Source organism: Oncorhynchus tshawytscha, linkage group LG01 (assembly GCF_018296145.1).
Source record: "Oncorhynchus tshawytscha isolate Ot180627B linkage group LG01, Otsh_v2.0, whole genome shotgun sequence".
NCBI classification, from domain to species: Eukaryota; Metazoa; Chordata; class Actinopteri; order Salmoniformes; family Salmonidae; genus Oncorhynchus; species Oncorhynchus tshawytscha.
Genome location: NC_056429.1, coordinates 53,737,053 through 53,763,582, shown reverse-complemented (window position 1 = coordinate 53,763,582; position 26,530 = coordinate 53,737,053). Strand labels below are relative to the sequence as shown.

General features: G+C 44.0%; 1 protein-coding gene across 6 annotated transcripts in view; it reads right to left on the bottom strand.

The window, feature by feature from the left end:
• Positions 1–9,777: 9,777 nt before the first annotated feature.
• Positions 9,778–26,530, bottom strand: part of LOC112253140 (tetratricopeptide repeat protein 7A-like) — a 51,879-nt gene continuing 35,126 nt past the window's right edge. For 4 of the 6 annotated variants that reach the window (XM_042323110.1, XM_042323102.1, XM_042323103.1 and 1 more), the window contains exons 17-21: positions 24,130–24,246; positions 23,759–23,865; positions 19,889–20,023; positions 17,898–18,126; positions 9,778–10,623 (exon numbers count right to left, since the gene is read on the bottom strand). In XM_042323110.1, the coding sequence (XP_042179044.1) occupies positions 10,320–10,623; positions 17,898–18,126; positions 19,889–20,023; positions 23,759–23,865; positions 24,130–24,246 (892 nt within the window). In that variant the 3' untranslated portion in view covers positions 9,778–10,319. The remainder of the gene's footprint in view (positions 10,624–17,897; positions 18,127–19,888; positions 20,024–23,758; positions 23,866–24,129; positions 24,247–26,530) is intronic. The other 2 variants (XM_042323105.1, XM_042323111.1) reach the window with 1 other exon arrangement.

Sequence of the window (26,530 nt, the reverse complement as noted above, 5' to 3'; positions counted from 1 at the left end):
GGCTGACAGAAAGACATGCCTATTAACATGGGCCACAAGCCTGGTACCGTAAGTACTATGTGTTATCTGAGAATTTGCGGTGGGTGCATCATTGCGCTAGGCTGTGGTCAGGGGACACTATAGCCACTTGTAACCTAGTGGTTAGAGAAGCGGGCCGGTTTAGATGGAGAAAATCTGGTGCAGAGTGAGCCGGCAACCGGAGGGTTCCTGGCGTTATCCCAGATACCTTCGCCTGCTGTTGTGCCCTTGAGCAAGACACCTGACCCCCTACAATTCCCCCAGGGGTGCTGCATTGTTGCTGTCCAATTGCTTCCAGTCACTTGGGGTGTGGGGTGTGAGCATAAAGACACATTCTTCTCTGTCGCTTCTCTGTCAATAAAGTAGGCTAGATCTTATCTTATAATCCTTCATGGTCAGTGGTCACCATAACAACACTCTGGTCTGTAACATATGGCAGTAACATCATGTAACATCTTAGTGACAATTTAGCACAGCCCTTCTCTCACGCCCTGCATCGATGAAAGACGTGGGCTAGGCTGACCCTCTCTCCCTCTTGCTCCTTGTCTCTTTCTATCTAGCCCCCAGTTACACCTGGTTCTAACATGCGCCCCTGATCTTGTCCACATTCTGATTGTGCCTGCAGTTTCAAGCATCTGAGTTGTCTGGATTCCAAAACTGAGTTGTTGATCAATAGTATTCTTGTAAAGTTAACCTCCAATCAGATATCAGACATACATGATGTAACCTCTGCTTCTCAGAAGTGGGACAATGAGGTATGGAGAGATAAGAATGCTGACTTCCAGGGCCTCCCGAGTGGCGCAGCGATCTAGGGTTCGATCCCAGGCTGTGTCTCAACCTGCAGAGACCGGGAGTCCCATAGGGCAGCACACAATAGGTCCAGTGTCGTCTGGGTTGGAGGGAGGGTTTGGCCGGGGGGGGCTTTACTTGGCTGATCACGTTCTAGCGACTCCTTATGGCGGTCCGGGGCGCCTGCAGGCTGACTTAGGTCATCAGTTGAACGGTGATTTCCTCCGACACACTGGTGCGGGTGTTAGGAAGCGCGGTTTGGCGGGTCATGTTTCGAAGCCCGTCGGGGAGTTGCAGCGAATAGACAAGATCGTAATATCACGAAATGAAACAACTTCCTAAGACAACGCGGAGAAACTTCTTGCATACAGTTGATAAGAAGAGTCCGTTTGGGGGCTGGGCTGCCCTACAATGGCGTTAAAATGTGTCTCCTATCTGTCCACTGTGTCTGCATTGTGACCAGAATTCCTAGTCCCTCCCTGTATGCACATTATTGGACAGATATTCTTTTAAAATAGTATTTAATTATTTATTTTTTAAAAACATTGACGCCACATGTCAATGGTTTCACACGTTAATGATTTTAGAAGGCTACGATGATTTAAATGATTTCATTGTCCAGATAAAATCTAAATCAAATCAAACTTTATTTGCCACGTGCGCCAAATACAACAAGTGTAGACCTTACCGTGAAATACAGTGCCTTGCGAAAGTATTCGGCCCCCTTGAACTTTGCGACCTTTTGCCACATTTCAGGCTTCAAACATAAAGATATAAAACTGTATTTTTTTGTGAAGAATCAACAACAAGTGGGACACAATCATGAAGTGGAACGACATTTATTGGATATTTCAAACTTTTTTAACAAATCAAAAACTGAAAAATTGGGCGTGCAAAATTATTCAGCCCCCTTAAGTTAATACTTTGTAGCGCCACCTTTTGCTGCGATTACAGCTGTAAGTCGCTTGGGGTATGTCTCTATCAGTTTTGCACATCGAGAGACTGAAATTTTTTCCCATTCCTCCTTGCAAAACAGCTCGAGCTCAGTGAGGTTAGATGGAGAGCATTTGTGAACAGCAGTTTTCAATTCTTTCCACAGATTCTCGATTGGATTCAGGTCTAGACTTTGACTTGGCCATTCTAACACCTGGATATGTTTATTTTTGAACCATTCCATTGTAGATTTTGCTTTATGTTTTGGATCATTGTCTTGTTGGAAGACAAATCTCCGTCCCAGTCTCAGGTCTTCTTCCAGAATGGTCCTGTATTTGGCTCCATCCATCTTCCCATCAATTTTAACCATCTTCCCTGTCCCTGCTGAAGAAAAGCAGGCCCAAACCATGATGCTGCCACCACCATGTTTGACAGTGGGGATAGTGTATTCAGGGTGATGAGCTGTGTTGCTTTTACGCCAAACATAACGTTTTGCATTGTTGCCAAAAAGTTCAATTTTGGTTTCATCTGACCAGAGCACCTTCTTCCACATGTTTGGTGTGTCTCCCAGGTGGCTTGTGGCAAACTTTAAACTACACTTTTTATGGATATCTTTAAGAAATGGCTTTCTTCTTGCCACTCTTCCATAAAGGCCAGATTTGTGCAATATACGACTGATTGTTGTCCTATGGACAGAGTCTCCCACCTCAGCTGTAGATCTCTGCAGTTCATCCAGAGTGATCATGGGCCTCTTGGCTGCATCTCTGATCAGTCTTCTCCTTGTATGAGCTGAAAGTTTAGAGGGACGGCCAGGTCTTGGTAGATTTGCAGTGGTCTGATACTCCTTCCATTTCAATATTATCGCTTGCACAGTGCTCCTTGGGATGTTTAAAGCTTGGGAAATCTTTTTGTATCCAAATCCGGCTTTAAACTTCTTCACAACAGTATCTCGGACCTGCCTGGTGTGTTCCTTGTTCTTCATGATGCTCTCTGCGCTTTTAACGGACCTCTGAGACTATCACAGTGCAGGTGCATTTATACGGAGACTTGAATACACACAGGTGGATTGTATTTATCATCATTAGTCATTTAGGTCAACATTGGATCATTCAGAGATCCTCACTGAACTTCTGGAGAGAGTTTGCTGCACTGAAAGTAAAGGGGCTGAATAATTTTGCACGCCCAATTTTTCAGTTTTTGATTTGTTAAAAAAGTTTGAAATATCCAATAAATGTAGTTCCACTTCATGATTGTGTCCCACTTGTTGTTGGTTCTTCACAAAAAAATACAGTTTTATATCTTTATGTTTGAAGCCTGAAATGTGGCAAAAGGTCGCAAAGTTCAAGGGGGCCGAATACTTTCGCAAGGCACTGTACTTAACTTATGAGCCCGTAACCATCAGTGCAGTTCAAGAAGAGTTTAAAAAATATTTACCATATAAACTAAAGTAAAAAATAATAAAAAGTAACACAATAACGAGGCTATATACTTCGGGTACTGGTACCGAGTCAGTGTGCGGGGTACAGATTTGAGGTAATTTGTACATGTAGGTAGGGGTGAAGTGACTATGCATAGATAATAAACAGTAGCAGCAGTGCACAAAACAACTGTCTACACTTGTAAGACATCCAGACACAATGGGTTCATGACCACCTCTTGAAGTGATCAGGAAGATCTGATCACAGTCAGATCAAAGTGTTTTTTGATTGTCTACACCTGTCTAAAAATGTGGGCACAATCAGAATGGGGACAAGATCAGGACAAAGGATGTATGCTCGAACCAGGTATAAATGGGGCTAGTGAAAAAAGGATAACATCTGATTGACCCAGGTTATACCTTCTCTCCAAAATAGCCAAATAAATTAAATCTTAGAAAAGGTACATTTTATTGCAAGAAAATGTGGTTCTATTGTCTACTAATTACTTGACATTTTGTGATCTCGAAAAGCTAAGGGAAAGAGATAAGCTTGTTAAATTGATCACATTCTAAACTCCATGTAATATCCTCTTCAGGGTGGTGACAGATGGGTCAGCTGCAGCCCAGGTGTATTGTGGGATGAAATCACTCACTTTCATTAGAAATGATCTGGTGTAAACAAGGCCATCTAGGCAGAACAGGCAACTCAAACATTACCTATTGCATTTGTGGGAACTTTTGAATTCCAGAATAGCTCAAATAATTCAGGAGAATATTGGGAGGGACCAAGCCATGATAGTGGATGTTTTGAAAGTCCTCTTATCCTTATAATTGGCAGCTTTGAACAGGAAGTGGTCCGGCATCAAACCGAGTGGGTCAACATTTTTTGACTATCTGTGTTTTTTCAACATTTGTCCTGAATTGGCTTATACCAGATCTGGAGAGACAACAACAAGTATCATTCGTCACTCCAATCCACCTCACTCTCAAGGTTGATGAACCCATAGCGCCAAACGAGCAACAACAAACTTTGTTTATTGACAATGCATTGAACCAAGATGGCTGCCCGACCTAAACTTGCTTTTTTTTTAGGGTGAAAGAGGTTGAGGAGTCAAGGGTCAGGGCTGTACAGCAGATCTCCTATGTGGAGTAAATGTTGCTGCAAATGTTTTTACGTCAATCAAGTGATCTGGATACACTCATTGTGAAGAAGGTGGATTTTGTAGCATTTATAGCCAGTTATTAATTGTGCTGCACAAGTGTCCAAGAATCTGGACATCACTGTGTCTGCAGACAAAACGTTTTGGGGGCTCTAAGACGGTAGAAGCACTGGACTACGTCACCAGAAAATGTCCCGCCCTCATAGGATCCTTCTGAGCCTGTGTAGGGACCTGAATAGAATTTTTGATTTGAACAGAAAATAAAGTTGATTTTGCTTAGTTGAACTCTACTTTAACTTTGGAGTGCTGTTCACTTATGTCCTCTCCGGCAGGGTCATATACACTCCCATCGACCCGACACCATTGTGTTGACAGCTGGCTAAACAATTCAGAAGGCAGCATGACACCAAGGCGGGCGACCAGGTATCTTTTTACCATGTCATTAACAGCTGTAATAGGCTGACATTACAGCTCTATTAAATGACCTATAAAAGTTTAATAAGCTTGAATAGGCTGTTTTTAGTGAAACAAGGGGTCATTGTTTATCCTGTAATGGGGCTGGCATGATGTTTGGCACATGGACGAGGACCGTGGCTGTTTAAGGGCGATCAGGTGAGTCGGACTGGTGAAATACAAACTGGGGGCAAGGTTGGTGATAGCTCTGCTGCTGTAACTCATTGACGCTAACTAGCTAACCTCAAACATTATCAAGAAGAATTAGTTACAATTGGAAATCTGCCTCTTCAATGGCTGCCGCCTTTTATGTGTCAACATCGTTATAGAATGCATTGTTAGGTCGCCGGTTCCTTTGCTGATCATTAAAGGGATATAACTATGTAGGTTTATATGAAAAACCACACCAATGACCTGCCATAATTGCCCTCCTGGCCCAAAGTTATCCCTGTGTACTGAAATTCAGGTTGCCACACAGAACCTATTGTTAGCGTCCACTCTATTAACTTCACTCTGCCCTACAATAACCTCCTGGAGTTTGGCAGTCTCATAGGGTTGCTCCTTTTTTGTCCGGAACACCACCTCACATACAGCACTGTACAGGGCTAATCATAGAAATAGAATGACTAGAACTGGCAATTTGTTCCATGAACGGTGGACCCGCAGCCACATTGAGTGTGCCCTTGAGGGTACAGTCAAATTGCAGTTCAGGGGTTCTTTACCTGTTCTAGTAATTCCATTTCTATGGGGCCAAAACTCTTGGCAAGCTTTATATGAAACGATTGTACAGTTTTCTAAAATGTTGGTATCACAAGCGGTATAACGTTTTGTTACCTTGGTAGCGCTATACCGTGCAACAGTACTTTGGGCACTATTATGTTTTCCCCTGCAGTCAGTCCAGTTGTTTCCCACTCAGCGACAACAACCAGATCCATCACACTGTGTGTATGTGGAATCAGATCTAAGACTGGTATTATACATAGCAAAACGTTACTGGAGCGTGCATTAAGTTACAACCTACAGCATACACAAGATCTCTGAACAGAGCCCTCTGTGTGGTGAAATCACAAAGCAGTTACGGAGTACTTCTAGTTGAGTATAAATTGAGGCTTAGCTACCTGTGAAGCACCAATGCAAATGACTGATCATATTGGACTGGAGAACGCAGAATAGCTTACTATACAGGGATATACTGGCCGTGTGTACAGTGCCTTCAGAAAGTATTCATACACCTTGACTTAGTCCACATTTTGTTGTGTTACAGCCTGAATTCAAACTGATTAAATATATGTTTTTCTCACCCATCTACACACAATACCCCATAATGACAATGTGAAAATATATTTTTTGAAATGTTAGCAAATGTATTGAAAATTAAATACAGATATATATGATTTACAAAGTGATTCACACTCCTGAGTCAATAGTTTGTAGAAGCACCTGGTGGAAAGCAGACTGAACAGGTTTACCTCTAGGATTTTGACTGGGCTTAACTCCATTTTGTTTATTTTTTACCCTGAAAAACTCACCAGTCCTTAAAGATTACAAGCATACCCATAACATGACGCAGCCACCACTATGCTTGAAAATATGGAGAGTGGTACTCAGTAATGTGTTGTATTAGATTTGCCCCAAACATAACACTTTGGATTCAAGACAAAAAGTTAATTGATTTGTATTACTTTAGTGCCTTGTTGCAAACAGGACGCATGTTTTGGAATATTTTTATTCTGTACAGTATTGTGGAGTAACTATAATGTTGTTGATCCATCCTCAGTTTTCTCCTATCACAGCCATTTAACTCTGTAACTGTTTTAAAGTCACCATTGGCCTCATGGTGAAATCCCTGAGCGGTTTCCTCCCTCTCCGGCAACTGTGTTAGGAAGGTCGCCTGTATCTTTGTAGTGACTGGGTGTATTCATACACCATCCAAAGTGTAATTAATAACTTCACCATGCTCAAAAGGGATATTCAATGTCTACTTTTTAATTATTACCCATCTACCAATATGTGCCCTTCTTCGAAAGTCTTTTGAAAACCTTTTTGTGGTTGAGTCTGTCTATGAAATGCGATGCTCGACTGAGGGACCTTACAAATAATTGTATGTGTGGCGTTCAGAGATGCAGTATTCATTCAAAAATCATGTTAAACACTATTATTGCACACAGAGTGAGTCCATGCAACTTATTATGTGATTTGTTATGCACATTTTTACTCCTGAACATACAGTGCCTTCGGAAAGTATTCAGACCTTTTGACTTTTTCCACATGTTGATATGTTACAGCCCTAACCTAAAATTGAATAAATAAATAAATACAAATCCTCAGCAATCTACACACAATGCCCCCTAACGACAAAGCGAAAACAGGTTTTTAGAATTTAAAAAAATATATTCAAAATATGAAACAGAAATACCTCATTTACATAAGTATTCAGACCCTTTGCTATGAGACTCTAAATTGAGCTCAGGTGCATCCTGCTTCCATTGGTCATCCTTGATGTTTCTACAACTTGATTGGAGTCCAACTGTGGTAAATTAAATTGATTGGAAATGATTTGGAAAGGCACACACCTGTCTATATAAAGGTCCCACAGTTGACAGTGCATGTCAGAGCAAAAATCAAGCCATGAGGTGGAAGAACTTGTCTGTAAGAGCTCCGAGACAGGATTGTGTCGAGGAACAGATCTGGGGAAGGGTACCAAAACATTTCTGCAGCATTGAAGGTCCCCAAGAACACAGTGGCCTCCATCATTCTTAAATGGAAGATGTTTGGAACCACACCAAGACTCCTAGAACTGGCCGCCCGGCCAAACTGAGCAATCGGGGGAGAAGGGCCTTGGTCAGGGAAGTGACTAAGAACACAATGGCTACTCTGACAGAGCTCTAGAGTTCCTCTGTGGAGATGGGAAAATCTTCCAGAAGGACAACCGTCTCTGCAGCACTCCACCAATCTGGCCTTTATGGTAGAGTGGCCAGACGGAAACCACTCCTCAGTAAAAGGCGCATGACAGCACACTTGGAGTTTGCCAAAAGGCACCTAAAGAATCTCAGACCATGAGAAACAAGATTCTCTGGTCTGATGAAACCAAGATCAAACTCTTTGGCCTGAATGCCAAGCGTCACGTCTGGAGGAAACCTGATACCACAAACCTGGTACCAGCCTCAGACAGGGGCGAATGTTCACCTTCCAACAGGACAAAGACCTTAAGCACACAGCCAAGACAAGGCAGGAGTCCCTGAATGTCCTTAAGTGGCCTAGCCATAGCCCGGACTTGAACCTGATCGAACGTATCTGGAGAGATCTGAAAATAGCTGTGCAACAACGCTCCCCATCCAACCTGACAGCGCTTGAGAGGATCTGCAGAGAAGAATGGACGAAACTCCCCAAATACAGGTGCGCCAAGCTTGTAGCGTCATACCCAAGAAGACTCAAGGCTGTAATCGCTGCCAAAGGTGCTTCAACAAAGTGCTGATTCAAGGTTCTGAATACCTAAGTAAATGTGATATTTTTGCAAATGTATTAAAACAGATGTCTAAAAACCTGTTTTTCTTTGTCATTATGGGGTATTGTGTGTAGATTGGTGAGGGGATTTTTATTTTTTAAATCAATTTTAGAATAAGGCTGTAACCTAACAAAATGTGGAAAAGTAAAGGGGTCTGAATACCTTCTGAAGGCACTGTATTTAGGCTTGCCATAACAAAGGGCTTGAATACTTATTGACTCTAGTCATTTCAGCTTTTCATTTTTTAAATTAATTTGTAAAATTTCAAAAAACAATTACACTTTCACATTATGGGCTATTGTGTCGAGGTCAGTGACCATTCAATCCATCCAGGCTGTAACACAACAAGTGGAAAAAGTGAATACTTTCTGAAGGCACTGTAAAATGTTTTAGATGTTACGTAGGCTAATTATTCAGTCTGGACTGGCTGGGTGATGAGCAGAACTGCCCTGAGCCCTTCATCAGCTGATGTCATCCTGAGAGGCTTCGCGGCAGGCTGGCCCATTCATTAATCTGTCTTCTTTTACCAGCCTTGTCCTGACTGAGCTACATTATAGATCACTTCACATCCGCATGGATTAGGCCAGGGCTTTTTATACTTCTCCTTGGGGTCCGCCAGCCATTCCATCTATTTGATCTATTCAAGCTAACACATGACTCAACTTGTCAACTAATTATCAAGCCCTTGACTGGTGAATCAGGTGAACTAGTTCAAGGCTACAACAACATAGTGAGATGTCTGCTGGTCCCCGAGGAGAGATTCGAAAACCCCTGGATTAGGCCATTCATCTTCCATACACCAGCCCGGGGCAGGTGTCACACACAGGCTAATGAGGGGATGGACAGGGGGAGTGAGTGGTGGAGGGTAATGGAAGTGGTAGAGACAGGGATTGGAAGAAAATAGTGACAGTGGGTGATCTATCATCAACATAAAATACAGACATGCATGTGGCTTTTGATCATGTGTAGTAGGCCTATGTGAAACAGAAAGACTTTGATACGCTTTAGTCATAACTCTATCGTTGGGTGTGAAAGGGTTAATAAATTGTGCATGCAGAGGGGACTGGGATGCTTCTTCTTGAAACAGAAATCAATGTAGAACACAGAGCCATTGATTACAGCAGCCTATGTTGCCAAACAGACTAGATATCTCTCCGCTTCCCCCGTTACTCAAACACGGGATGGCTGCTAGGCAACCAGGCCACATCACATAAGGTGGAGAAAGAGGAGAGAGGGAGGGATAGGGAGTGAAAGATAGAGAGAGACACAGCAATGGCGAGGGAGAGCAGAGAGAAAGGATACAGAGAGAGAAAGGGGATAGAGGAGGTAGTGAGAGAGCAGAGAAAGAGAGGGGGTTGTGAGTTTCATGGCAGTAACTGCGCTGGCAGTATTACATAAGATAGCAGCTCGAGTCCCACTGCCCATATTAATGTGGTTAGGCACTGGGAAGTGATGAAGATTAGTCACAAGTGACAAGACAGATGAAGATGCACAATCCCACAGTGATTTAAGTCATTGTTTATGAGGACAAAGATGGACAAATGCATTTAAAACAACACACACACACACAATGAATCATAATATTAATAATACAGAAATATACAATACAAACAACTAGTGATTTGAACATAATCCATTATGTCAGTTACATACACAGGCTGAAGGCTCTCAGTCAATGAGAATAAAATGGAATGATACTATAGGAATGATCCCTGAGAGTGGATGTATACGGTCTGTATAACAGTGTAGTGGATGATTACGGTCTGTATAACAGTGTAGTGGGTGTATACGGTCTGTATAACAGTGTAGTGGGTGTATACGGTCTGTATAACAGTGTAGTGGGTGTATACGGTCTGTATAACAGTGTCACCATACACTTGACTTGTCCATGAGTGCATGTGAGCAATTATTATGAGTGCATAGACATAGATAAAGATGAAGAGAGTAGATAAAAGGGAGAGGGGGAAGGGAGGAGAGATAGAGAGCAAAAAGAGTGAAAAAGGGCAAGAGAAGATATATTGCACCAATTTGCACGTGTAAATGATCATACGCGTGTGTGTGTGTGTGTGTGTGTGTGTATATATATATGTATGTGAGTGTGTAATACAGTAGTACCCTCTGTCTGCTCCTCACAGCTCGCGGGGTATGATGGTGAAGGGCCTGATGGGACAGGAGGACTCCAGCTCCAGGGCTGTGAGGAAGCAGTCTGGAGCCTGGCTGCTGCCCTGTGACTGCAGGGCCTCCCCCAGGCCGCTCCACGCCTCGTGGGACGTGCTCTGGGCCTGCACCGCATCCCGCAGCACCTTCTCCCCCAGACCCACACGCCCACACCGCACCAACAACTGGCCCTGAGGAAGGCAGGAAACAGGAGGAGGTGGAGTGATGAAAGGTGAGTTTGAATGGGGGATAAGTGTAACGGATGTGAAACGGCTAGCTAGTTAGCAGTGGTGCGCGCTTTTGTGGAGCGATGGGTAACGATGCTTCATGGGTGACTGTTGATGTGTGCAGAGGGTCCCTTGTTCGCGCCCGGGTATGGGCGAGGGGACGGTCTAAAGTTATACTGTTACATAAGTAATTGAGAGATTACAGAGAGAGACAGAGATTTACAGATGTAAGATCTTATTTTGATCACTCATTTGTTGCAGGAAATGCAAACGTGTGGTGTAGTCAAGATTTTAAAAAGTTTCTAAAATGTGTAATTTCCACTTTAAAAATGTCAGACTTGATTTGATCTTATCAAAAATGTATCAACCCCTACTAAAAATGTCCATTAATTATAATCCACATAATAATAATAATTCACATTTCCTGTTGCTGCAGGATTATTTTCCTGCTGTAGCAAACTGGTTTAAATTAAGATCCTACATCTGTAACTTTGGATATAGCTTTGACTATATCTCAACCATAGATGTGTTTGAATACCATACTAACATACGACATACTTAATGAGTATATACTACATACTGTAGCGACCCTGGGTTTATAAGCCGGAAATCGACCTTCCCGGATGAGCACGCTTTTGCGGCACAGTCGATAGCGCGCCGAACTTCGGGCTAGAGGGTCGAGGGTTCGAGACCTGCTCCCTGCCTGTTTCATTACAATACTATTAGGTCATTTTAGTACTGTAAATGGAACAGTATCCTTTCAGTTGAGCATTCTAGCACTTCGCCGGTCAACCGGACGTCAATGCTGTTGCTATGCAACTTCTTGCTAGCTAGTTAGCGTAACAAATTACTAGTTAGACATTTGGGTGTGTTCTTAAATTCAACCTGGAGTGCCAGAGTGCGCTGGTAAATTCAGAGTGTTGTCAGATTTTCAGTTTGTAAATTCAGAGCGTTTCGCTCTCAGAGCGCTCTGGCCGAGGAGTAGGGTTGATTTAAGCGTTCTGACCTTACAACGGCAGTCAAGCACTTAAGATAACGTTGGCTAGCTTGCTAGCTACTTCCAGACACAAATGAGTGACCACTGACCATTTTACTCTCCCAAGCAGAGCTGGTTAGGCAGTTTTCATCTTATCCACACAAACTGTTTTAATTACGCTTTTTTGCCGACGTTAACTGACACCGGCCATATTCAACCTATGTTGAACGCTCGTAAATTAATTATTCTGCGCTCTGGTACACTCAGACGAGAGTGCTCTGAAATCGGAGTAGATAGCCAGAGCGAATTTACGAAAGCACCCGAATGTCATTGAGAATGCACATGACTATACCATTTAGCTAAGAATGACGGGAATAACCAAGTCAATAAACATTGGGTAGTTAGTTAGATAGCCTATAGTTAATATACTGGCACGTTTGCTGTATAAGTAGCCAACTAACGTTAGGTAGCTAGCTAACATACCGGTACATACTGCTGTAATGATATGCTATGTGGTTCGTAAGGACATCGTAGCTAACAAATTGTCAGCCAACATAACGTGTAAGGTAACTTAATTGAAAAGTAATTACTTTATTACATTGCTCAAAATTTTGTTAACATTTGTCATTAGTTAAAGCAATGAATCAAATTTGAAAACGATGTGAAGCCACGCCCATTTCCCGAAGAATTGCATTATGGGCCCTAAAGTACGGAAATAGTGTCCTCTGCGTGTATACTTCATATTTTGGCGAATTTAATAAGACATCCGGGAACTTTTGGCATACTAACTATATCCATACTATGCCCAATAAGCATACTATATACTCAATTCACATCACAAATAGTATGGTTAGTGTGGGTAGTATGAGTATTTGAACACAGCTCATGAGAACCCTCTGACACTAGACATAGCGTGTCAGTGGGGCACTAAGGGCACATTTGGGTCTTAATGGGACACACAGAAAAACAGGGGAGGGGAAGCCATGTCCAGCTGCTAAGAGGATGAGATGTTGCTAGTTAAAGCTCCTGTTTGTCCCAACTCTTCCTTTGCACAGGCGTGTCAGGTGATTGCAGCCAGAGGCATTTCCAGAAAGGATGGGATGTTTGTGTGATGAGGATGACTGCTCCCTATGTGTTACTTTGTGTTGGTGTGTGTGTTTGTGGCTGTGTGAGAGGGCAGTAGTGGTCAGACCAGTGTGACATGTCTCTTTAAAACTTCCAGCAGCGTAACGGTATCACGCAACCGACCAAAGGCATGAACACACACACACACAGCCTCCAGTGCAGGGCTTGCCTGAGGTCAAACAGGCGAGTCTTGTTATGCAGGCTCTGCTCACAAGCCCCAGATTAATTGGGCTGAAACTCAGAGAGCTGTCTAGGGGCTCTGACGCAACCTCCAATGAGGATGCTCTGCTCCCTCTGTCTCTCAGTCTCCGAGTTCCTCTCTGCTGCAACTCCAGACTCTCTCACTCCTTTTCCTACAGTTGTTACTGTATACTCTCTATGCTACTGACCAGAACTGAAGAAAAGACAGAAGGAGATCTTAGGTGGGGTGCAGAGACAAAGTGGAAGATACAGTATCACAGAGTGGGTGTATTGCCATTGTTAAGGCACTGGCGTCCTCATCATCTCACACTGCCAGCGGGTCTTTGATCTATTCGTTGCCATTCCACTGCCCTACTGTCACCAGGATTTACACACTGGGACTTATGGGAAATAACCACCCAAGAGTCGGTTCTGAAGTTTCAATTCTTCCATTCTTTGAAGTTTCTGGCGCACACACACACAGTGAGGCTTCACCACTGTATTTCCTCTCCTCGGGGTTTACATGATGATGCCAAGTCTAATCCTCTTAGGTCAATGGTTCAAGGAAATAAACACCCTATACTGCGCCGTAAACAAGGCAGAGGAAAACAAACCCTGTGTTTAGAGAGAGGAGGGGAGAGAGCAGTAGAGAGAGAGCGAAACAGAGAAAGATCGAGAAAGACAGAGAGAGGAAGAGAGCGAGAGACAGCAGTAGATAAATTGAAGGACAACCAGACAGAGCGAGAGAGTAAAAGACAGGCAGAGAGGGCCCTGTGCCAGTAGTATGTATCTGAGGCTCATCCCCTTGATGCCCTGGTGGCCCGGGCCGTGACCCAGCGTGGCGCCCCACACCTGAACCCACTAATCCTATCAGAGATGTGGTGGCGATGTAATCCCTGCCTGCCTGGTTGAGCTGGCGGAGCTGGGCTGAGAGTGAGCTACGATTACTTGGGCCCTGGCCTTGCAATGTCCTATCCCCAAAAAGCCCTATTGCTGGGAGCCTTAGTTATCCCTCGTAGCCCTCTGGTAGCCCTGTCTCTATCACCGCTCTTTATCTGCCCTCCCTGTCTCTCCGCTTGCCTGCTTGACCCTAGTCTTGCCAGATTCAGGGCGCTCCGGAAAAGGACTAACCTGCTCGTGACCTGACTTGACTCATACACCCAGGGGAGCCAACCGATATGAGACACCTTATGTCAACACTACACAAGCTGAACCAGCTAATCCAATCACTAAAGTACACACCCATTCAGCTAACGAGAGAAAGCTGGGGGAGGGGTGGGAGAAAGCGAAAGAATGAAAGAAAGAGAAAAACAAAACAAAGAAAGAAAGAACGAGAGGGAAGGAGAATGCAGAGAGAGAGGGAAAAAGAGATGAAGAAAAAGAGGTGAATAGATGCACAATGGCGAACAGGCACAAGCCAGCTCCCCTCCTCCTATCTTTCTCTCTAGCTGGTTATCAGAGGTATTGCTCAATAGAATATATTTCCCTGGTTGCTAGGCAATCCCATAAAGCGCCCGAGAAGGAGCGAAGTGTTATAAATAATGTATTTGCATTATCAAATGAGCGGCCAGCCACCCCCATCCAGAGAGAAGAGAGTCCGAGAGAAAGAGAGAGTGGGTGGGTGGGGGGGGGCATTGGATCACTGAAACGCAATTCATTCTATGAGATGAAGTGATTGCCCTTGACCGTATATCTGTATGCGTCTGTATCCGTGTGTCTGCATCCGTCTGTGAATATATATGTGTGTCTGTGTAGCAAGCAAAACAGAGGAGAGAGGATGCAGAGGTGCTGGGATGTGGAAGACATTGAGAGCTGTGGTGAGAATCTTTTAAACAACAGAGTCAGGAAGAAGGCAGGGCAGGGAAGATCAGCTCCACTGGCTTCCCAACCCAAGCATCACTATCCATCCTAAAATACACCCAACCAACTGGCCCTGGGGATGAGTCACACTACTACCTACACTGGCTTTCATAAAGTATCACACAGTTGAAGTCGGAAGTTTACATACACTTAGGTTGGAGTCATTAAAACTAGTTTTTCAACCACTCCACAAATTTCTTGTTATAGTTTTGGCTTGTCGGTTAGGACATCTACTTTGTGCATGACACAAGTGATTTTTCCAACAATTGTTTACAGACAGATTATTTCACTTGTACCACAATTCACACTAAGTTGACTGTGTCTTTAAACAGATTGGAAAATTCCAGAAAATGATGTCATGGTTTTAGAAGCTTCTGATAGGCTAATTGACATAATTTGACTCAATTGGAGGTGTACCTGTGGATGTATTTCAAGGCCTACCTTCAAACTCGGTGCCTCTTTGCTTGACATCATGGGACAATCAAAAGAAATCAGCCAAGACCTCAGAAAAAAAATTGTAGACCTCCACAAGTCTGGTTCATCATTGGGAGCAATTTCCAAATGCCTGAAGGTACCACGTTCATCTGTACAAACAATAGTACACAAGTATAAACACCATGGGACCACGCAGCCGTCATACCGCTCAGGAAGGAGACGCGTCTCCTAGAGATGAACGTACTTTGGTGTGAAAAGTGCAAATCAATCCCAAAACAACAGCAAAGGACCTTGTGAAGATGCTAGAGGAAACAGGTACAAACGTATCTATAGGCTTTCAAGTCGAAGAACAACATCCCAACCATGAAGCACGGGGTTGGAAGCATCATGTTGTGGGGGTGCTTTGCTGCAGGAGGGACTGGTGCACTTCACAAAATAGATGGCTTGATGAGGAAGGAAAATTATGTGGATGTATTGAAGTAACATCTCAAGACATCAGTCATAAAGTTAAAGCTTAGTCGCAAACGGGTCTTCCAAATGGACAATGACCCCAAGCATACTTCCAAAACTTGTGGGCTGAACTGAAAAAGCATGTATGAGCAAAGAGGCCTACAAACCTGACTCAGTTACACCAGCTCTGTCAGGAGGAATGGGCCAAAATTCACCCAACTTATTGTGGGAAGCTTGTGGAAGGCTACCCGAAACGTTTGACCCAAATTAAACAATTTAAAGGCAATGCTACCAAATACTAATTGAGTGTATGTAAACTTCTGACCCACTGGGAATGTGATGAAAGAAATAAAAGCTGAAATAAATCATTCTCTCTTAAATTATTCTGACATTTCATATTCTTAAAATAAAGTGGTGATGCTAACTGACCTAAGACAGGGAATTTTTACTTGGATTAAATGTCAGGAATTGTGAAAAACTGTGTTTAAATGTATTTGGCTAAGGTGTATGTAAACTTCAGAGTTCAACTGTACATACTTTACACATCAGTCAGTCACATACACACACAGACACATACTTTACACGTCAGTCACACCCACACACACAGACACATACTTTACACATCAGTCACACACCCACACCAACACACACACCTCATGTTCCTGTGGCTGGTGGTGTGAGAACAGAGTATAGGACTGACAAACAGTATAAAGACCTAGTGAATCTAATAATACCGTATAGGTCGAGTGAGTCTAATACTACTGTATAGGCCGAGTGAATCAAATACTACTGTATAGGCCGAGTGAATCAAATACTACTGTATAGGCCGAGTGAATCAAATACTACTGTATAGGCCGAGTGAATCAAATACTACTGTATAGGCCGAGTGAATCAAATACTACTGTATAGGCCGAGTGAATCAAATACTACTGTATAGGCCGAGTGAATCAAATACTACTGTATAGGCCGAGTGAATCAAATACTACTGTATAGGCCGAGTGAATCTAATACTACGTTATAGGCCGAGTGAATCTAATAATAGCATTGTCTGGATAAGCCTCTCCCTTGGTGTAACCGCTGGTTATGTTGAATATAGACAACATCATCACGGTATAACACTGTTGTATTGGGGAGTTGGGGGAGGATATTTTGGGGTAACACCCAGAAAGATGGAGGGAATGAGCTGTTGCTAGGCAACGAGCGGAAAGGCGAGTAAGTCTGGAGAACATCCGCTAACGGTGTTGAGCTAGCTGCATTTCTAATTACTGTAGCTCGTTAAACCAAGTTATTATTAGCTTGCTTGTAAACAAAGCTCATAAAACGAGAACAGGACTATGTCAAAATGGCCGCCACGGTTAAGGGATAGGAGGTTAGGATGAACACCAAAACCCTTTTAACAGCAAACTAGTACAGGCAGAGAGTTGAATTGAATGGGCATTGTGGGGAACCTACCGCACCCACACACATTTAAAAAGGTCCCATCCTAACTGGAGATACTGTCTCTCAGAGGAGAAACTGCAGTATTGGTTCTGAATTGTAATACTTGGATTGGAGCAGGCAGGATTGGCCATACTCCACATAACATACTGTTCTGCTTACACATACGCACAGAAAAACACATGCAGGCGAACACTCGGAAACACACACAGTGACACACACTCACAGTGATACAGACACAGATCTGTCATAGGAGACAGTGGGACAGTGCCAGCTGGCTGTGTTTCAGCTCCTCACCCCAGGGATTGGTACTCCCACTGGCCAAATATGGAAGCTAAGAGCACCCTCTCTCACCCCACACATAATACACCCTCTCTCACCCTCTCTCACACACACAAACACACGCACACGAGCGAGAGAAAGGTACTGGCCTTATGTGGTCACACTGCGGCCACTGTTTAAGCCAGAGAAGCATTTACGGCTACACAACCAATGTATGGTCACTATGGAGACAGCATGTAGGGTAATGGGAGAGTTGGATCCAGGAGATGAGGGGGGAGAGGGAGATCTGGGGGAGAGGGAGATCTGGGACTCTTTATGATTGGACCAATTCTTACAGAGTGCTGTGGCTCACAGGAAATATTTTCAAGATGGTTATCTGTTATTACTGAGGATAATAGGCCTGTTGATGTGCCCCAGGTCTTTGTGTGTGGTGACTCTTACCAGGACTGTGTGTGTGCATGTGTGCATCTCACCAAAACTGTGTTACACGTACTGTATGTGTGTGTCTCTCTCTCTCACCAGGTGCAGCAGTATGCGGTGTCCGTTGGGGTGAATGGCCAGGGCTTCATCGTACAAACCCTTGGCCTCGTCCTGGTTCCCTTTGAGCTCGGCCAGCCGGCCCCTTAGCAGCAGCACGGAGTGGGAGTTGGGGAAGAGCACAGCTGCCTCCTGCACACAGAACTGGGCCTCCTTCACACGCCCCTCTGCCATGAACAACTCTCCTATGGGAGAGAGATGGCGGGAGGCGAGAGAGAGACAGAGACAGAGAGGGGGGGGCTCGATCATCGGTTGAGACAGCTGACAACAGTATGTGCTGATAAAGCCAGGCTAACACGTCACATCACCAACTGCACGGCCACCGTCGTTCGACATGAATAATTCTTGTTTCATTTCTCTTTGTTTTACCAGGTATGTTGTTTCAGGACTCATTCTCATTCACAAGGTTGACTTGGGGAATATGTCGCAACAGAGGAAAGGACACATACTGTACCAACATGACATTGGACACATACCCACATAATGGACTGAAAGAAGATTCAGTCATAGGCACAGAGATACAGACGCATATTTACCCTGACAGACACACAAACAAGACCAGAATGCAGTGCCTGGGAAGTAATGAGGCTCATGCCTAAATAAGGGCATTGCATGCTGCTGCTGTGGCTCAAGACAAACCCCAGGCTGCCCTCAGCACAGACACGCCCGCAAGCACAACACTGGCCAATTACAGGCTGGATAGTGGGCCGTCCACAGGCCCCTCCCTCAGGCCACCACTGACCAATGGAGGGCAGGACATTGGGATAGAGCTGTCTCTGGGGGAGAGTGGACACCAGAGTGATGACAGCTTAACCATTAGAAACTCTTGAGGGGAGGCTTGCCTAAAACACATTCACTTAGCCTGTGTGTGTGTGTGCGCGTGGTACGTGCGTGCGCCAACACCGTATATGCCTTAATGCGGTAGCCAAGTAAAGTGTGTGAATGTTTGTTTATCTGTTTTTCAAAGTGGGCACAGATGGGAGCTATTTGCGCACGCTATTATGCCCTCAAATAACACTACTCAAAATATAAAATCACTATTCCGGATCCCATTTTCTATAAACAATTGTTCATATTCCTCACCTGGGCTTGACACCATAATGAAGAACATGAATAATATGAACGAATCCACCTACAATAGTCCCTTCTCTGTGCCTACATGTGAGTGTGTGTGAGATCATGCATAGTGGCTGTGTGTTTCAGTGCCTATGAGTGTGTGTGTGTGTGTGTGTGTGTGCGTGCAGAGCCAGGTCATGCTGGGTAGTTGTGTCCTGCCCTGAGGAGAAGTGCTGTGTGTGTTCGTGCTGCCTGCCTGTTGGGCCGATCAAGATGTGAGATTTGAGGCAGGAATTGATGATCCACATGACAGAGGAATGTGACTGGAGGTGGAGGGGAGAGACATGGGCATGACTGCCCAGCCACACATCCCTGCCTGGGCCTGCCTGTCTGGGAGAGGGGACCACACCCTGGGTCACACACAGGTACATTCACTACACTGGCTCGGTCTGTGCTGGGAGGGAGATATAACAGATGCCTCTAACGACTGACTGAGGTACAGTATATGTGTATCTACTGTACATGTGATGTAAAGTTCAGTGGGTTTTTCAGTGAAATTACTATCAAGGGTCAAATAGAAGACAAATGCCAGATGACAAAAACTACCTTTGCTTAAAATCCAACACAGGGAACTTGACCCTAACTCATCCATCGGTACAGTGATGGCCTTTCTCTCTGCTCAGTTCACAATTATAGGGTAGGATGCACACCCCTGCCCTGTAGCTCCAGTGGAGTGCACGCTCTCTCGCTTCCTATAGCTGGCAGCAGTAGTGTACACTCCGGTGGTAGAGTCTACACTCCCTCCTGTAGCTAATTTCAGTGGGTAAGAAGCTTGTCCTAGCTGACTCCAGTGTACACTAGATAGTTATGTACACTCCCTCCCTCCTGTACCTGCTTGCAGCCAGATGCGCTCCAGGGTGGTCCAGATGTAGGTGGGGCCCTGTTTGTGGGCGGAGCTGATGGCTGACACCTCTGACATGGCATGCTCCAGGCGGGAAAGAGCAATGGACGGACCGCTCTGAGAACCTGACCCAGGGACAGTTCATAGTCAGCACACATACAGCACTATACACTATCACACACACAGAGCTTGATCTAGGAACAGTTGATACTTAGTCAGTACACATACACACAGAGCCTAGGCCCCTATCCACAAAGCATCTCAAGTCTACACTTGACACTTACATGCGACTTCTGCTATCAGAATATGAAGATCGCATTTGAAAAGGTACTTTGTGTTCTGATTGTGTTCAGATCTGTCTGACAACTTCAGGAGGTGGTCGGGGATGCATTGTGTGCGGATTTCTCCTCAGTCTGGACTCAATCAGGCTACTGAAAGCGCATATAGTGGTCAACGTCATCAGCACGCCTCCCACAAGTCTCCAGAAAACGTGTGTCTTGGGACCGAGGAACCGTCTCATAACGTTGGAAGAACTATGTTCGTAGCGTGTTTTCCGGCCTCATAAACGCTAGCTAGCTAGCTAGCTGATATTTACAAAGGAAGAAAAAAAGCAGAGGAAGACACAAAATAAAAAGTCGAGTTAAGAGTCTGAAGAGTGAGGACAAAGGAAAGATGGCTGAAGTGGATGCTGAGTTTGAATCAAGCAGCGCATCTAGCAAACTTGGTGAAAACAAATGTTTTGAATGGACAACAGTAGTAGCGAAAACTGGAACAAAAAGGAAATTGTCTAAAATTGGAGTGGAGGACACGTGTATGAACGATAATGAATCGCTTGTAGTTGGGATGTGTTTGTTTTTTAGTAAGGATGCAAAAGTGGGAAACCCGTTTGAGGTGTCGAAAATGGTGAAGTATGCGCTGGGAAAAGTGGAGTCTGTCAGAGTGACCAGGAGCCTCAAAAGAATCCGAACAACAGAAGTTTTGTGTTTTGAACTTCGGAGTAGAGCACCCGTCAAAGGAGTCATCTCAGGGGTGACGACACACGTTCAGGTTGAATACCTAAAGAGAATTCCTGGTGTGGATGGGGCCTGGTGTCTGACCCGCTGGGTGAGTGGAGAAAAATAAGAAAGTCTGTCGGTCCTGTTGTTTTCTTATAAAGAGCAAATACCTACGCATGTGAAGCTTTGTTATGTAAGATACGCTGTAAGAGCTTTTGTCCGCAAGCCATTGCAGTGTAAGAATTGTAAAGGATCTGGCTACGTTTCAAGTGTGTGTAGACAGACAGAGTATATTGAAGAACAGTGTGGAGAAGGACGACGGAGTTGCAATTGTGCTGGGATCATGATCCCAACTTCCTGGAGTGCCTTTTAAGGGCGAAGGAGATTGATGTGGCAAAAGTTAGAGCGGTCAATCAATCCTGCACGGAGACAATTAATAAGGTTGTTGTTGAGGATTATATGAATATTTTTAGCCTATTCCACCATTTGTAGAATGCATACCGGCATTTGAATATATTGCGGGAAAAGGGAATCCGGGCACACTGTGGACATGGTAGACACATTTAAATGTAGGACGGAAATCTATCAACAGAACTCTAATGATCAGAAATCTAAAGCTGCATGAACTGTCAAGTCTAGACACGACCTCAAAAAAAGATCTTAGGGAACCTGTTAAAACCTGTTTTAAGGCAAAAACTACTCCCTGCTCAGAGTAGATTTGAGGATGACGTTAAGACACTGCCTCCACAATCTCTGAGCCAGGAGTAAAATCAACTCATAAAACTGTATCTCAGCTGGTTATCATGACTGTTTGAGGTACAGCAAAGGAAACATAGTAATTACCATCATTAACGTTGTTGCAAATGATGGGGAATAACCAATCGCAATGAGACATCGCCAGCTGTGAACTCAATTGCATGTTTCAAAAAACAACCGTGAATGTGACTGTACATCACATATTTCAATGGTAAAATGTTTGATATAAGTTTTGCCTGAAACTATTACTTTGACACTCATAAATAATATGTTGGCGTCCGGATGGATGGATGGATTTGGCGAATTCTGATGGCTGTTAAATGCGTGATTTTGATGATATTACTGTTATTTCAACACACTCGTCACTCCCGTTTAAAAATGCTCTATCTTTGGCACTTTGGCACAGTAGGCGTCAATGCCTATACGTTGGGCAATTGCAGGCATCTAGGGCTTATGTTAACTTTGACTGTGTTCGATGAAAATGATTGAAAGATCTAACGTTGTATGCAACGTTGTCAACATTATCGGCAAGTCACTTATTTTTATCTTATTATTGGCGCTTGGCTTTTGACGAGAGTGTTGATATAACGGTAATATTATAAAAAATTATGCTTTTAAACAACCATCAGAATTGGTTAAAAAAAAAAAAAAAATTATGCATGCCAACATATTAGGCAATAATTAAGAGTAGGTAAAGTGATCGTGTCAGGCGAAAATTATATCAAATATTTTACCACTGCAACATTTTATGTACAGTCACTGTGGTTGTCTGAAGCGTGACAGAGTTAGTTCACAGTTGGAGATGCCTCGTCGCGATTGGTTATTCCCCATCATTTGCAACAATGTCATCGCTAATGCGTGTCATCGCTATCTTTCCTTAAAACCACGACAGTCTGAGGTACCGCAAAGGAAAGATGGTGATTACGTTCATTGCCTTTGTAGTAATGATGGGGAATACAACCTATCGCCAGCTGTCACTTCGATAGTACGCTTCATACAACCACAGTGACTGTAGCCTACATCAAATGTTGCAATTATAAAACGTTTTGATATCATTTTCACGTGACGCAGTCACTTTGCCTACCCTTAATTATTGTCTAATATCAAAGACAGTACAAAACTCTGTGCTAATATGTTGGTATGCATAACGTTTTGTTTTTTTAACCAATTCTGAAAGTCGTTGAAAGCAGAATTTTGACAACATTGCCGTTATATCAAAACACTCGTCACACCCTCGTTCAACATATCGAAATCGCATTGGCACAGTAGTCATCAATCAAGTCACTTGACAATGATGTTGCATACAAAGTTGTATACAATGTTTGAAAGGCCTATAATTTTCATCGAACACAATCAAAGTTAACATAAACCCAAGATGCTTTCAATTGCCCAATTTATTGTCATGCCCAATGCAGGCATCTTTTTTTTAAACTCCAGAGGGATACATTGAAATCACGTTTGGTAATTACATAATTGATAGTTTCTTTATTATCCTAGTGGTTAGAAGTATTTAGGCATGTCATGTGAAATAGCCCTCGTGAAATAACTGTCAATAGTGCAAGATATAAGGCCTATGGTTGAATATGGGTGTAGATTATTTATGGTTTGATCATATCAAAATGCACAGGAACCACTGACTCTATTATCAATAAATACTTGCTGGTAACTCTTAACTGGTTAGGACATTGCATGTGGTGTCCAGAAATTCTGTCAACTATAGTGGACTCTTATGACTAAAGAGGCTTCATGCATAGCTTTTATTTTTACCCATAAGAGTAGGAGTAAAATGTCTCTATTCTCAGCACTTACAATTTTCTACTCAAAGAGCTTTGTGGATATGGCCCCAGGTTTTAACAAAATTCTTAGGTTATTTTTCTGAGATGCTTTGTGGATATGGACTCTGGTCCTTGAACAGTTCATTCTGAATCAATACACATACACGAAAACCCCTCGTTTACAAACAGCAGATCATATTTTGTAAAGATACACTATCCAAATACTGGTCGCTCTTGCTAAAATAGATTTGTGTATTATCTCAATGAGACAAACCTGTCTAAACAAAGGTTACATGGACATCAATACACCCAAGAGGCTGTGGACAGTACAAACCAGTCTCACTGTCCTGGAAGTCTGGCAGGGTGAGGTGGAGGCCACTGGGTTTGCGGTTGAGTGGAAGTGGCTCTGGTGGGTGGATACTGCTGCTGTCATCCCCCTCACTGCAACACCACATGGCAGCTAATCAATACCCAGCAGAATCCTTCCCAGTTCCCACTCAGCAGCAGCCATTATAGCCACGCACCCAGTGCAGTAGACAAACACACTCACGAGCACACACGTGCATGCACACACCCACACATGAAACACAAACACATTATAGACACAAGAGACAGACACCAACATGTAACACACTCATTAACCACATAAACAGAGAGTCAGGCAGGCGGACATATAGACACAGACACACACACCCATACACACACCTGGTACGTGTGAAGTCATAGCGGCTCTGCCATAGCTGCAGCATGTCTTGGCAGGTCTGGAGTGCTACGCCCGGCCCATACAGAGCCTCCTCCAGCTTCACCTTAGTGAACAGCAGACTGAGTGACAAGGAGCACAGACAGCAACACATCAACACAGCATGCATCAATTAGTACACCATTAGCACTTTACACATCGATACACACATTGGTGTGCTGTACCATATACTCGACACATCAGGAAACCCCCCCCCCCACACACACACACAACATTGGCTCAATGTTGACACAACATGTGTTTCCTATAGGTCAGCACATACCGTTGGCACGTCAACCAGGACCTGATGCTACCATCATATAGGATAAGCATGTTTATCACTGTTTGTTCATAGAGCTTTGGTCCTCTGTTTTTCAACAGATAGGAACTGTGTGAGTCTGGAGGGTTACAATATGCTACAGTGGGAGGCTGAGCTGGGAAAGGAAGAGAGAGGTACAGTATGTGAAGGGAAAAGACAGAAAGAGAGAGAGAGAGAAAGAGTGGGGGCCCTTACTCATCCGTGAGAGAGAAAGAAGCCCCAAAGCGGATGCCTGTCTGTCTGCCTGCTGTTTGTCTGTCTCTTCCTGTCTCCCTGCTCCCCCAACTGGAGCCTCTTCAAATTATTCCTCTCTCTGCTCACCTTTTACTGACAGAGAGCTTGGGTTGGGCACTATCCAGATTTTCTTACAGTCATACCATTTCTGTACCATACCAGGGTATACGGTATTACCGGAAGTGCACACAGGGGGCGCTATTGTTTGACTCGCAAAACAAGTTAGGCAACAGGGGTCTTGATTCAGGAAGGGATTGAATGTCTCTGCTGTAACCAAGAAGCTTGATCTTGACATCTAGCCACTTAGCTAGCAAGTTAGCAAACCAAATGCATAGCTGGAGCCCTGAGCTGGATATAATTGATTTGACACAGCTAAGATTTCTTATAGTTATACTTAACTCATAGTTAGTTTTAAGCAATGGCGTAGCACGCACCCCCGCAGCACCCGCGAGGCGGGGTTGCCCTCAACCCAAAATTATACTGTCAGTATTTGAAAATACCCCGGTATACGGTATATATCGCCCAAGCCTAAAGATAGCACTGGTGATCAATAGCACAGCCAGACGGCCCGGCAGCAGGGGAAAAACACCCGGTGAAATGTGGCTCGTTACCGGTTAGCGGGTGGGTAGAAGGGCTGGGGTGATGGAGGGGCGAGAGATATGCACGAAGTGTCATCTGACATGAGGATGAAAACTGTTGCTGACAGACGTGGTGTTACGGATACACCTGTCAGCGGGGCCAGTGGGTTTCCTATTAGCTACCGTGCAGAGCAGCGTTTAGTAGAGGAGTGGTGTGCCGTGTGTTAGTGGGCTTCCTACTGTGTGTGTGTGTGTGTGTGTGTGTGTGTGTGTGTGTATGTGTGTGTATGTGTGTGTGTGTGCAAGCACACTCATCTTGTGACATGCCGCAAGATGAATGCAGAATCAAAGCCTGGGATTAATAATTTTCTTTAGAACAAACTGCGAGACTACACTCTCTCTCTCTCTCTCTCTCTCTCTGTCCCTCTTGCCTCCCTTCCCCCCTCCCTTTCCACAGCCTCCACAGCTCTTTCGCTTTGTGCTAAAAATGCCTGTTTACTAGCTGATAACAATTTCAAACAAACAGAGACGGAGATTTTTAAAAAAGACGGGAAATAGAGAGATAAAAAGACAGTAGCGTTTCCCAGCTGTTTACTTATAAAGCCATGCCGGCCATTTAAGAATGCAACAGGCTAGTACTGCATTTTCAGGTAAAATCTCAATAAAAACATGTCAAATATAAGGACAATGTCTACACATTTCAACTGTTTCATCCAATTACTGTCTGCTATTAAGATATTTACTGTGGCATGATATGGCTCGAAGAGATGTTTGTCTTTGGGGGAAGGGGGGGGGTCTCCTGTGCTACCTATGGAGGTGGCGTACGAGACGTGAGAAATGAATCGAGATTTGCGTCTTTACACTACAGGAACGTGTGTGTACACGGGTATTTTTATCGTAGAGTAAATGCCTTCTATTTGGGGACTAAGAAAGACAGAAAGTGAGAGAGAAAGCACAAGGATTCAGTGTGTGCTACAACAAATTGACGGTCTGTGCTGCAGAAATTCGATGACTAGGGTCACATGCACATGCATGCATACTGTACATGCATATCATTGTGTACGTATGCTATTCAAACTAAATCCTCTTCAGCACAAATTCTTCACACATTCTTCTATTTAACAACAGATGTTGACTGCTCCCTCTGCCGATATGACCTCATGGTTACCGGGGCGATGGGCATTCCTGGCGCAGGGAGGGCTGTGACGGGCTGAGCCTGACAAAAAGCTCTTAAAT